Source organism: Peromyscus leucopus, chromosome 9 (assembly GCF_004664715.2).
Source record: "Peromyscus leucopus breed LL Stock chromosome 9, UCI_PerLeu_2.1, whole genome shotgun sequence".
Taxonomy (NCBI): Eukaryota; Metazoa; Chordata; class Mammalia; order Rodentia; family Cricetidae; genus Peromyscus; species Peromyscus leucopus.
The window spans coordinates 20,605,067-20,618,053 of NC_051070.1; the positions used below are offsets into that span (position 1 = coordinate 20,605,067).

At 42.2% G+C, this 12,987-nt stretch overlaps 1 protein-coding gene across 4 annotated transcripts in view; it reads right to left on the reverse strand.

Moving 5' to 3' along the window:
• Nucleotides 1–121: 121 nt before the first annotated feature.
• Slain1 (SLAIN motif family member 1) overlaps nt 122–12,987 on the reverse strand; it is a 56,029-nt gene continuing 43,163 nt past the window's right edge. For all 4 annotated transcript variants that reach the window (XM_028864820.2, XM_028864821.2, XM_028864823.1 and 1 more), the window contains 3 exons: nt 9,559–9,714; nt 2,910–3,192; nt 122–1,878 (listed from right to left, as the gene is read on the reverse strand). In XM_028864820.2, the coding sequence (XP_028720653.1) occupies nt 1,803–1,878; nt 2,910–3,192; nt 9,559–9,714 (515 nt within the window). In that variant the 3' untranslated portion in view covers nt 122–1,802. The remainder of the gene's footprint in view (nt 1,879–2,909; nt 3,193–9,558; nt 9,715–12,987) is intronic.

Genomic DNA, 12,987 nt, shown 5'->3' on the forward strand with positions numbered 1-12,987 from the left:
CACATTCACAGGAGAGAACATCACAGTGAAGGAAAGACTTCTGAGTCAGAAGGACGGGAACAAAGAGCAGCTTCACCGTCTGCCAGCCAAATGCTCTCCAGAGGCTGACCTTTTTTTGACCTTTTTTTTTCAATCACCTCTCAGGGTCTCCGTCTTTAAAGGGTGAATAACAGTGGGTGACTGCTAGATATAAAATTCAATGGATGTAGACAAAAACGCTTAGCATGGTTGTTATCACTGAAGACATGTTTGGTAATTATTATTTCCTCTTTTATATCCATCTCCATGTACCCACTCTTCATTTTCAGTGACCGTCATTTTAAAAGTCCTTTTAACTCTGTATAGAACTGCACACAAGAACACTGAAAGTTAATAACTGTGGACATTCTTTAAACCTCTGCTGAAACTTTTCATGGTATCTTCAGATGAGGTCATACAGAACAGTGACAGCAATTTGCTATTTACTGATACCGAGAAAGCCTTCAAATCCAACACCCAATGGCTACTCAGATCCCCACTGACACTGTTCATTCCTAAGTATGTCCTGACAGCAAGCTACTTGAGTTCTAGTGGCCTTTCTGAGACCAAATCTTGTCACAAAACTAAAACCTTGTACTTCTTATCAAATGCATTTTAGAAAAAAAGAACATGTAATCTTTATAATGTGCGCTTTCTAAGCGTCTCTGCGATGCGCTTATCCAGGAACACGGCCACAGATACTGCTTTTACAACGGTAATGAACCATGAGCATGGAAGGAGGCCTCACTTTTGATGCTGCACATTCATGCGTGACCTGATATTGCTGAAATAGAGTCTTTATTTCTGAACATTCCAAAACAGCAGTGTACACAGTAACAAATAGTAAGTCACAGACCATAAGAAAGCATTCATTAGTGCAAATGGGTTTTGTAAAAGGTCTATCAAAAAGATTTATTTGCTTTAAAATGCATTCATTTCCAGAAGCATTGTTAATAAAACATTACAGTTTCATCCTTTGTAATAAAGTATTGAAAATCAATTGTGGTTGAGCAGCAAACATTGCAGGTCTTAAGTGCAATGTGCTTGTGATACCATCATAAATATGAAACTCATGTAAGACAATAAATTAACAATGAAAAAGACAAGACCGTTCAACTCTGCCGTCTGGCTGTCTCCTCGCAATGCTTTAGATTAAATTGTGCTCATTCAACGTAAAGTTATGTCTCAAATTGTATGGTGTATTTTTGCTGATATATCCCTAGAGCTAAAAAAATAGTACCTTACCACAAAAATATTTTTATGGCACAAAATTTAAGTTGTTCCATAGTGGCTCACATGGGCATAAAAAGAAATAGGCACAAAAAAATAAAATTCCTGTAAACTATAAAAAATTAAAATTCAAACCATGTTATAGAACCTAGTTGTAAATATGCAATGTATTAAAATGCAGAACATGTAATGGAAAGATGTTTAGAACATGTAAGTAAAATGAACAAGGTACTTTAAAAACCTCATATGGCAAAGCATTATTAATACGTCTCAATTCTCTCAAAAAGTATTCAGATACAGAGCAGTTCTACAAAAACTTCCTAGATCTAAGTGTAGCCATACTGCAACCACGAGTCTGAGAATGCGGCAGTATCGCAGGCAGAGAGGAAGTGCAATCGTGAGTCTCTGGTGATTGGTCCACTGGAAACAATGCAGTACGTAGGTTAAAATGTGAACGGGAAAGAATATCCCAGCATCCACTGCTACCCAGCCAGCTGGGTAACACAACCCTCATTTTCACTCGTGTCTGCTTCTTCAAGGGTCCATAGACTGCATCAGTAGCAACCGTCTCTCCAATTTCCATCCCTCAGCGTGCTGAGTGAGGACAGGGGCTTGGGGGGCTGCAGGAAGCTATGAAGAAACGAAGAAAGCAAACGGGCTGTTAATAACCCCACGAGCCACATCGCTCTCTCTGGTCCCCTCTCCCATGAGTGTTCCTCCATCCAGGAATGACGAGCTGTTGGCGCTGTCCCAAATGTGTGTCAAGTTACATCCTTCTGGGTTCTCACAGTGCATGCCCATCTGCTGAAGCCTGAGGCCAGAGCACAGAGCCACATGTATCCCATGTGCACAAGTTAGTTTTCAATATACCAAAACTAGGTCGAGGTAGAAAGTAAAAGGTAAAGTCTTTAATGGAAAAACAGTTCAAAAAAAAACATACAGCAACGTTTTTAGATATATAAACTCATGCACAAATTCCTAGCATTTTAAATATTTTCCTATCATAGTAAAAAAAACTTGAAAAATATTTCAAAAATAATTTTGAAAAACCCAATGTTTTCTCAGGTTTGAAAAAAACAGACCCTCTCAAACTCTCTGACAGTAGCAGTCCTCCTCCTTCAAGATATATTTTTATCAAGAAAAAAATGGAAGTTCTCCAATAATGAACATATATTAAGTCATATAATTCTGTTAGCCATAAACATGGTACATCTCTGCATTTACTAAGGAAAATAAGTCATGATTTCCTCTTACTACCCCTGTCTAAACTGTATCCTTACAAAGAACTTGACCTTTGTAAGCTGAGAAAAAGCCATCTGGTTACCCATACAAACTGGCCAAGTTCCTGATGGACACCTTGGACAGAGGTGTCACTGCGAGCACAGACCTGAAGACGGGAGGAATCTAGCCACACAAGGAACTTGAGGCAGGGGGATGACAAGCTCTATAGATGGGACATGGGACAAGGATTAAGAGAAGGGATTCTGAGTACACAGAGACACCTAACTGAGAAAGAGGGACCAAGGGTGAGCCATCAAGGACAGTGACTTATGGCTAAACTCAGCCAGAGAAAAGTGAGGCTGACCTGGATACATTTTGAATTTCCAAGTACAGATAAAGCTATCTGAGCTAAATAAACTAATAACTAAAGTTATTCTTACCTTCTGACAGGTTGTGCAATTTTGCTCCGAGGCAAGTTACTCCCATTTATTGCCAGTGAAGGTCTCGGCAGGGCACTGCGGCCCATGATCCCGGAAGTCGCAGCTTTGTTTGGAGTAGGGATTCCTGTATTGGAATATAGCTGCATGCCATTGGACACAGGCATGCTGCTGCTGCCTTGAACGGTTGGACTCACATAGGCTGTAGCTTTCAGGGGCTGCCGGATAGACACCGGGAAATGCCCCACGCTGTGAACTCTGTGCTGAATCTGTCCTGGTGATGGGACTGCAAGAGAAAATGATATCTGTGTGAAGAACTCTCAACTGTCTCCCAATTAGATGTGTTTTATATTCAGAGGAGCCTACACTGTCTGAAGAGGTAAGTGACATACAGTTTCTAAGCACCTACATATAGTAGGGAAAATCCCCCGATGGTCCCCCATTCTATCAGCAACACGGCCTAAATACAGTTGACCCAAGAATAGCATAAAGGGCAAAAAATCAGATCATAACTTGTGACTTCCCCAAACTTATATCAGTATCCGCTTGACCCAAAGCCTGATCAACGTTGTCAGATTACACTTAAAATAATTAGGATTTACATGGTGTTTTTATATTTGTTTGCATTTCACTGGCATATGGGGTTGTGCATGGTCTATAAGTGTGCACATAAATTATGACAAACTATTTATAACAGATTTGAAAATATTTATGGTATTAAATAATGAAAACAGAATACCATCTATCTTTATTTTCTACATTAATTACATATTCTTTTCAACTTTCTCAAGTTTTCTAAACTGCAAGATTTAGTTGCAAGTTTTTCAAACTTTTTTTCAAATCACATGAAAAGAAGTGTAAGAAAACCTGCTCAGACCAAATCTGTGCTGCTCAAAGGTCAACCAAATATTCAGAAGACAATTCTGTGCAATGTTTTTCCCCCTTAGAAAATTTAAGCAACTCTGAATTGTTCCAAAACAAATTTGTGTTTGCTTAGAAATTATTAGGATTTCTTTTAAGACTGATTTTTAATTTATTTATTTGTGTGTGTATGTGTGCATTTGTGTGTGAGTGTATGCCTGTGTGTGCATCAGATGGCTGTCTAAGTGACCTGACGTGGTTACTGGGGACTGAACTCCAGTCTTCTAGAAAAGCAGGAAGTGCTCTCAACAATTGAGCCATCTCTCCAGACCCCATTAGCATTTCTTGATAGCTGCTCTGAGGATAGCCTCATGAAAACAAAACATGGAGACAATTTAATAGCTGTAATTATAGAGGAAGCCAAGAGTGATGTTTGTAGGCACAAACGTATTCCTTTAGTAGCATTCATTAGGACACTATCTCAGGGTTTACTTGATAATTAAGTTCATTAATCTACTTAAAGCCTTAGTACCTAAAGCCCTTAGTAACCACTCAATTAAAAAGCACTATTTTGACCTTTATAACAGTAGCAAAAATCTGTAAAATGAAGGAAGCAATCTGAGTAATGAGCCTTAAGTGTTTATCAACACTGAACATCATTTTATGGTCAACAGTAATAAACAGGCAGAAATATTTAAGTTTGTACTCCTTTTCTCTAAGGATGAAGGGGTACTGCTTTGCCTTCGGGCAAAAGTTTTTTTAAGTTAATTGTTTTCAAATGGAAAAAAAAATTCTGTTAAAACATAGTTCAATATGTGAATCTGGCTCAACTTCCTTTGAAGCATTATATATAATAAACCTTAAGTACATGTGTTTGTGACTTTCTACAGGGAACATGTTTGTGTACTCCCCATCTGAAGACATGTATACAGCTTCACTCCCTCATCACAGACTCCCACACACCACCTCACAGGGAAAACATCTCCAAAGAACACATTCCCTCTTGTGTTATCACACCCTGGCCAGTCCGACATTGGAATCACATCCTATGTTCCCTTCCTTTTGTGTCTGGCTTCTTTTACCCAACATGATGTGTGAGAGAGCTCCACATGCTATTATGGAATGTCATAACTATCTCTTTTCCTGATGATGGGAGACTGGTTTGTTTCCTTTGGGGTTTATGAACATTCTTCATTATGTTTTGTTGATAATGTGAACTACTAGGTTGGGTATATACAGAGTCCCTCAACTATTAGGGTAAGTGAATTCAGTCCTGAAACACAAAGATCAATTATATTCTAAATGCCATCTGTGATAGTTACTCTGCACTGTCACTTCAACAGACTAGAATCACCATGGAAACACATGTCTGTGTGTGTCAAGGAAGGTTTTTCTGGAAAGGTTTAATTGAGGAGGAAAGACCTATTCTAAATGTGGGTAGCACCATCCTATCGGCTGGGTTCTGGACTGCATAGAAAGAGGGCAGCTGACTGAGAACCTCACTGTGCAGATGTCATGTGACCAGCCACCTGCTCCATGCCTTCCTGCCATGATGGATTGTGTGGTGATATTTTATTTGTGCTGAAATGTGGTGACATTTTATTTGTATGTTAATAAATAAAGTTTGCCTGGAGATCAGAGGAATATCTATCTATCTATCATCTATCCATCCATCCATCCATCCATCCATATCTACCATCTATCTCTCACATGGGTGTTTTAACAATGTATGTCTGTGCTTGCCTAGTGTCCAAGAGTCCAAAAGAGGGCATCAGATCCCCTAGAACTAGAGTCACAGAAGGTTGTGAGCTATGATGTGGCTTCTGGGAACAAGTCTGGGTTCTCTGAAAGAACAGTCAGCTAATCACTTAGCGATCTCTCTAGTGCCTCAAATTCAAGAACATTTGCATACACATAGACATATCTTTTGTATTAGTGATTTGACCATAAAATGTCCCATACAGGCAGGCTCATGTGTTGAAGCCTTAGTTCTTAGCTTGTGGCCTTGTTCTGAGAGACACTGGAAACATTAGGAGGTAGAGACTGCCTGGAGGAAGCAGGTCATTGGTCACAGCCTGGAAAGACATACCTTGTCTCTAGGCCCTTGCTGATTCAACAACTCCCTCCTCTACCTGCTCTCTTCAGGATGACATTTGCTGTGCCTCAGACCCAGAGCGACACATCCAGTCAGTCAGGGACTAACACATCCAAAACTGAACCAAAATAAACTTTTCTTCCCTTTAGATGCCTTCTCTTAGTTATGTGCCACAGTGATTAAAAAAAAATCTAGCAACACTGAAAGCAAGGTGGCTGCTCTTTCCCTGAGACCTTATGGTTCCTAAGCTTTTGGCATTGGTTTGCAGGAGGAATTTGTGAATTTGGAAAGTGTTTGAAGAAGCAGGCAAGAAACAAAACAAAACTTTGCCCTTATTGATTCCTATAGTAGCTCAGAAGACCAGAATGCCAACTAGACATGAAGATAGAAAAGGCTGTGTTCTTGATGGTACAGATGGAAATGAGGACTCTTCTGAGAGAATCAGACTGCTATAGCTATGGTCCAAAAGTGCTCGGCTGCTTCTTGAGCTGGCTAGGAGACTCTGGAGTCATTCACGCGATGCTGGCTTTGCAGGTAAGCAGAGGGCAAGAGTGACAGGGTCACAGAGCCTCTGTCGAAGCACTAAAGGACAGTGAAGAAGACAGACTGGACAGGAGTGTGTGGGAGGGCCAGAAGCCCTGTGGTTGAGACTTCAGGAACTACAGATGCACAAACATGGGACATTTGCCAAGGAAAGCTGCAGGGAATGAGAGGAGCTAGTACAGGGAGAAGCCACGTGGCCTGCAAGTGGCAAAACCATAGGTGCAGGGCCAGCCCAGAGCCCTGGTGCTCATATTACAGCATCACACATCAGAATGCTTGACACTGTGGCAGCAGGTGCTCACTTGTGGGATTCAGCCTTGCTTTGGTCCATTATTCCTTTCTGACCCTACTGTCCCCTGATGTGATGGGGATGTTTACTCTGCATCACTTAATGCTAGAAGTACGGACTTTGACCTTGATCTCACAGTGCTTTACTGCTTAGACTTGGCTTAGGTATTAGAGGGACTTTGAGTTTGGCACACTGCAGGTACTGTCAAGACCATGGGAATTCATGGAGATCGGTTAAATACCCTTTGCATTACCAGATGGACAAGAGCTGGCCAGGGACAAAATGCTATAGTTCAAATACAAAAGGTCACCCACAGGCATAGGTGTCGAAGCCTTGGTAACTATTCTGAAGATGACAGGACTTGGGGATGGAAGCAGCAGGTCACGGGGTAGATCACTGGAGGAGTGTGGCCTCTCCCTGGTTATCTTCTGTGTCCCTGCCACCATGAACTCAGCAGCCACATCCTCCACATATTCCAGAATGTTTCCCTTGTCTCAGGCCCAAAGCAATAGAGCCACAATCCATGGACCAAAAAGCCCCTCGGAAAATGTGAACCAAATACATTTTTCTTCCTTTTAAGTCACCTCCCTCAGGAACAGCAACAGCAACGTTCACACATTGCTGATAAACCAAAGTCTAAACACAAAATTCATTTATATGCACATACCTTAATGGTAATTTCATACAACATAGTAAATATCTTTTATATGAAACAGTTTCACAGGATAGAATTGTCCACTTGAGGTGTCACACAGCCTTCAAAAGTTTCAGATCTTGGAATTCTTTATTCTTGATTTCTAGGTTGTAGAAGTTCAACCTGTACACTGAGTAAGAGAGATTGGACCAAAAATCTACCCATCCTTGCTCTATAGTATGCAGGAGCATGTGTTAGGGTCCCCAGTAAAGCAATGAGGACTTCCCAATGGATGAGGTCTGCTGTGGGATGTTCTGTATGTCAAATGTGTTGCTCTGATTGGTTAATAAATAAAACACTGATTGGCCAGTAGCCAGGCAGGAAATATAGGCGGGACAAGGAGAGAGGAGAATTCTGGGAAGTGGAAGGCTGAGGCAGAGAGACACTGCCAGCCGCCGCCATGACAAGCAGCATGTGAAGATGCCAGTAAGCCATGAGCTACATGGCAAAGTATAGATTTATAGAAATGGGTTAATTTAAGATATAAGAACAGTTAACAAGAAGCCTCAGCCATTAGGCCAAACAGTTTAAATAATATAAGCGTCTGTTTGTTTATTTTATAAGTGGGCTGTCCGACTGCCGGGGCTTGGTAGGACCTGGAGAGAAAACTCTCCAGCTACAGAGGTCTTTAGGTTCTGCTATGAAGAAACTCAGAAGAACTAAAAAAGAGACTGCCCATAGGAGCACAGCGTCACGGTAGCTGAAAGCATTAGCTCCGGCAGACCCATGTTTGACTCTGCACTTCCAACCTGCCCACCCTCGGCTACATTGCTACTTCACCTATTTGAAACTGTTAGTCATCATCAAAATTGGAATGATAACAGGAACAACCTCACAGAGCTGTTGGTAGACAAAGTAAGATCATGTCTATACCCAGCTAGCACAGCTCCTCACACAGAATAAATGCAGTCATTTCAGTGTTGAACCAGGACATCAAGATGACCACATGTTGGGAATTAAACTGGTATCCAAAACTGGGCTTGGAGGTTTTAAAACTACTTGAGATGCAAACCCTTAGCCAGCACATTCTGCACACTCCATGGACCTCTACGGCCATGTAAACACTGGCTTACAGCCTTCCTCCTAGTGCCAGTGAAGACCCAACCCCTCCTAACCACCGCATCCCCACAGGGGCTGAGAACACACACTAGGGTTAGCATTACATTGCTCATTGATGAGGAAGACAGATAGCAAGTGAGCAACAACTACGTGGTGTGCTGGAATGGAGGGATACAAAGTCCCTTAGACACACTAAAACATACCTTCATCTTTGGAGTGAAATGCTTGGAATGGTGAAAAACAAGACCAAAGTAAAAGCTGAACAAAGCTAGTGTGTCTCTACAGAAAACTGACAGACTAACAGAAAGACGATGAGAACCTGCATGGGTAAGAGGTTGGTATAATGGGCAAACTAGTGAGTATTTAGTTATCCTTGGGTGGAAAGGCCCCCTATAATTTATTAGTAGTAGCAGCGGGTAACATGGGCACTGGAGGAAATACTATTTGATGATAGTGAAAACTAAGTTACAAGACAGAGAATAGCCTCCTCTGGTGTGCTAAGTGAAAAGGAAACAGTGGAAACAAGCTATTTTCCTCCCAGGGTAATGACTACTTAGAAAGTTAGCGCCACCACTGTTACACTTAATTGTGGTGGTATTGTGTTCCCCAAAATATTGTGCACGCTAATAAACTTATCTGGGGTCAGAGAAGACTAACACAATATTAAACATAGAGGATAGGCAGTGGTAGCACACGCCTTTAATCCTAGCATTCCAGAGGCAGAAATCCATGTGTTCAAGGTTACAGCCAAGCATGGGGACTCACGCCTTTAATCCCAGGGAGTGATGGGAGAAAGCAGAAAGGTATATAAGGCATGGAGACCAGGAACTAGAAACATTTGGCTGGTTAAGCTTTCAGGCTTTGAGCAGCACAGTTCAGCTGAGATTCATTCTGGATGAGGACTCAGAGGCTTCCAGTCTGAGAAAACAGGACCAGCTGAGAAGTTGGCCAGGTGAGGTAGCTGTGACTTGTTCTGCTTCTCTGATCTTCTAGCATTCACCACAACAACTGGCCTCAGGTTGATTTTATTAATAAGAACTTTTAAAATTCATGCTACATTTACTGTAGGACGGCACCCTAGAGTGGTTAGCGCCGTCACTGTCACACTTACTGCAGGACGGCACCCTTGAGACCCCACTTCCAGCTCCGTGCAAGCTTGAGTCAAAACTCTGGCTGCTCCTCACGGTCACGGGAGAGCTGAGGTTGCTGCTGACGGCAGCCGTGCTTGGCGTGCGGGCCAGGTTAGGCATACTTCTTCGTAGCTTATCTAAAAGCAGAAAGGATGTTTTTCAAGTTAAAAACCACAAATAAATTCCACGCCAATCAAAACATTTGCTTTTGAAAATAAATAAATAAAAAAGCCATTTTGATCAGTGACAACACACAGAAAATAGCAAACAGGCTAAGGGAAAAGTACCCTCTTGCAAGGGCAATATACGCTCTAGAAAATCCTAACTGATACGTCGTTGACAAGAGAAAAACACACATTCTATTACAAAGAAAAAGGGGCCTTCCTAATCAATTTACTGTTTGTACTACCCAGTAAGTACATTTTTCCACTTACTGAGTAGTAACACTGCATCAAATAAGGTTAGAAAATGACCCTGGAGTCATTTAGAAATGAGAACACTAAAAACAAAGGTACATGCTAAATTTAAAAAATATGAAACTCAAAATCCAAACTTACTAAATCTTTTGCTACAGGTCAAAGTGGAAGAAATTAACACAATTAACCCCCCCCCCCAAAAAAATCCAATTTTAACTGTCTTAGGATGGCCTCCAGGTGCATGAACTTCTTAAAGGTGTTAACCCTCCCAGTATGCGAGCTGTTTGCAGACTCAGAAAAGACTGAAGACTGAATGGGGTCTTTTTGTTTCTTTCCTGCTAGGTGCATCCTCTGCCACCAGGAGGGGGCAGAGAGTTATATATGAACAGCCTGGCTCAGATGTGAAAGCATGTAGAATCTGTTCCAGATCAAAGGTTCTTTGCTAGCCACCCCCCCCCCATTACCACACATCAGCTCAGGCCAGCTCAGAAAACAAAGGCTGCATGTGACCAGTGAGCCCAAACCAGCCCTGAACTGGACTTCATTCCTCTCCCCTCCAGTCTGTCCTACGCCCCTGCCTTCTGGACTCCCGACTCCAGATCCTGTCAGCCTTAACAGTCAGCAGACCTACCCCACAGTCCACAATTCCTTTTCCGTCACCACCTTCCACAAAATCCACCTGCTTGGCTTCCAGGGGCCCTGCCACGCTCTTCTAGAACACGGGGACACCAGGCTCAGTTCTGCTTCCACCCTTCTCACCTCAACCCCAAAGCCTACAGTTCTGAACACGGACAGGTCAGAGTAGGCCTCCAGATTACAGGCTCAACAGTCACCCCAAGACTTCCCTCCCGACGCCCCATTCCTGGATTCAGCCTCTCCCAACGACAGGGGAGTACCTCTCATTGGGCACAATGGTCCCTCCACTTGGACATATTTCTCCATTCCATGGAAGGAAGGAATGAACAGAGGAATATTTACGACGCATATGCTAAATGCCAAGCACTCTGTATATGTTGAGGGTGCCAAAGTGAGTGAGACCACCAGATTCCAATTCTCACTGAACTTATGGTTTAAACCAGCATTTCTTATCTTTTGTTCCATTATCAATCCTAGAGAGAAAAATCAACATGGATTTAAATTCAGTTTCTCCAAAATGAAAGAAATTAAATATTAAAGGATAATATTTTGAAAAGTAGAGTAGGGCTGAAATTTTGGATCATAAACATGGTAATGCCTAAATGTGTTGTATTTTTTTTCTTTGCTCAAATCCATTAAGAATTACACCTATGAAATATACTCTAATACTCTGAGTGTGCATATCAGGTCATACAGTCTCACGGTCACTTTTTTTTTCCCACACTAAATCAGAAACCAATGATGTACTGGACTCCTCAAGATGCACTGGAAATCAAACCACAGCCTTTCTCTTCTCCCCCTACACACCACACTGTGGTGGTATTCTAATTGTACTGAAATATTATTTTGATTGTATGTTAATAAATAAAGTTGCCCGGGGGTCAGAGCTATTAGAGCCATAGCAAGAGTGTGGCGGTGGTGGTACACGCCTTTAATCCCACAGATATCTGTGTGTTCAGGGATACAGTCAGCATTGGAGACATATGCCTTTAAGACCTAGGGGGCTGTACATTCAGACAGTGACGAGGCAGTCACGTGTTTGGGTTTGCAACCAATGAGAAGGCAGAACAAAATACTTTAAATAGACGAACCGACAGGAAATAGAGTCTCCTTCGGGACTTTTGCATTATTTCTGTGTTTCTTATTTAATAAGACGGTTGGTTACATCTATACCACACCATCTTCATTGCTGATATTCACTAACTGTACCTGTCTAGCAACTTTGTGTCCTTCGGTGTGGTCTAGGGGACAAACAGAAAAATCATGCAAGTGTAAAAAGCATATTATGTAGTAAGTATGATGAAGCACAAGAGATTTTGGAAAGTGTAATGATACAAGACCAGAAGGGTTCGGCTAACCTTCAAACTCTTACTAATACATTCAGAATGTTCTCGACTCCTGCTTCATGGAGGAGCTGGCTCTTCTAGACACCTGCTGGCTGAGGACTCTCCCACTCCCACATTGCCTGCCTGTGCGCAGTGCTACAGCATCCTGCCATAGACTCTTCTTCACGGTTGTTTTTTTCATTATAGTCATTTCCTCCTCCTCTCAGAGGATTCCCTCCAAAATCCCAGCTATCCAAAACCATAGATAGTGCCAAAATGTACATACTTTGTTTTTCTTGTATGTTTATACCTACAATAAAAAATTATTAAAAGTTTATAAGCTAGTCAATAATAAAAGTTATTTAAAGCCGGGCGGTGGTGGCGCACGCCTTTAATCCCAGCACTAGGGAGGCAGAGCCAGGTGGATCTCTGTGAGTTCGAGGCCAGCCTGGACTACCAAGTGAGTCCCAGGAAAGGCGCAAAGCTACACAGAGAAACCCTGTCTCGAAAAAACCAAAAAAAAAAAAAAAAAAAAAAATTATTTAAAATCTATTGTTTATGTCTTAGTTAGGGTTGCTATTGCTGTGATGAAACACCATGACCAAAAGCAAGTTGGGGAGGAAGGGGTTACAACTTCCACATCAATATTTATCACTGAAGGAAGTCAGGGCAGGAATTCAAACAGGGCAGGAACCTGGAGGCTGGAACTGATGTTGACGCCGTGGAGAGGCAATACTTACTGCCTTGTTCCCCATGGCTTGCTTAGCCACTTTCTTATAGAATCCAGGATCACATGCCCAAGGGTGGCCCCACCTACAATGGGCTGGGCCTTCCCACATCAATCACTAATTAAGAAAATGCTCTACAGGCTTGCCTATAGTCTGATTTCCCCCCCCCCCCCCGCCCCCCTTTGGCTTTTCAAGACAGGATTTCTCTGTATATCCCTGGCTGTTCTGTCCTAGAACTGGCTCTGTAGACCAGGCTGGCCTCAAGCTCAGAGATCCCAGTGCCTCTACCTCCCAAGTGCTGGGAT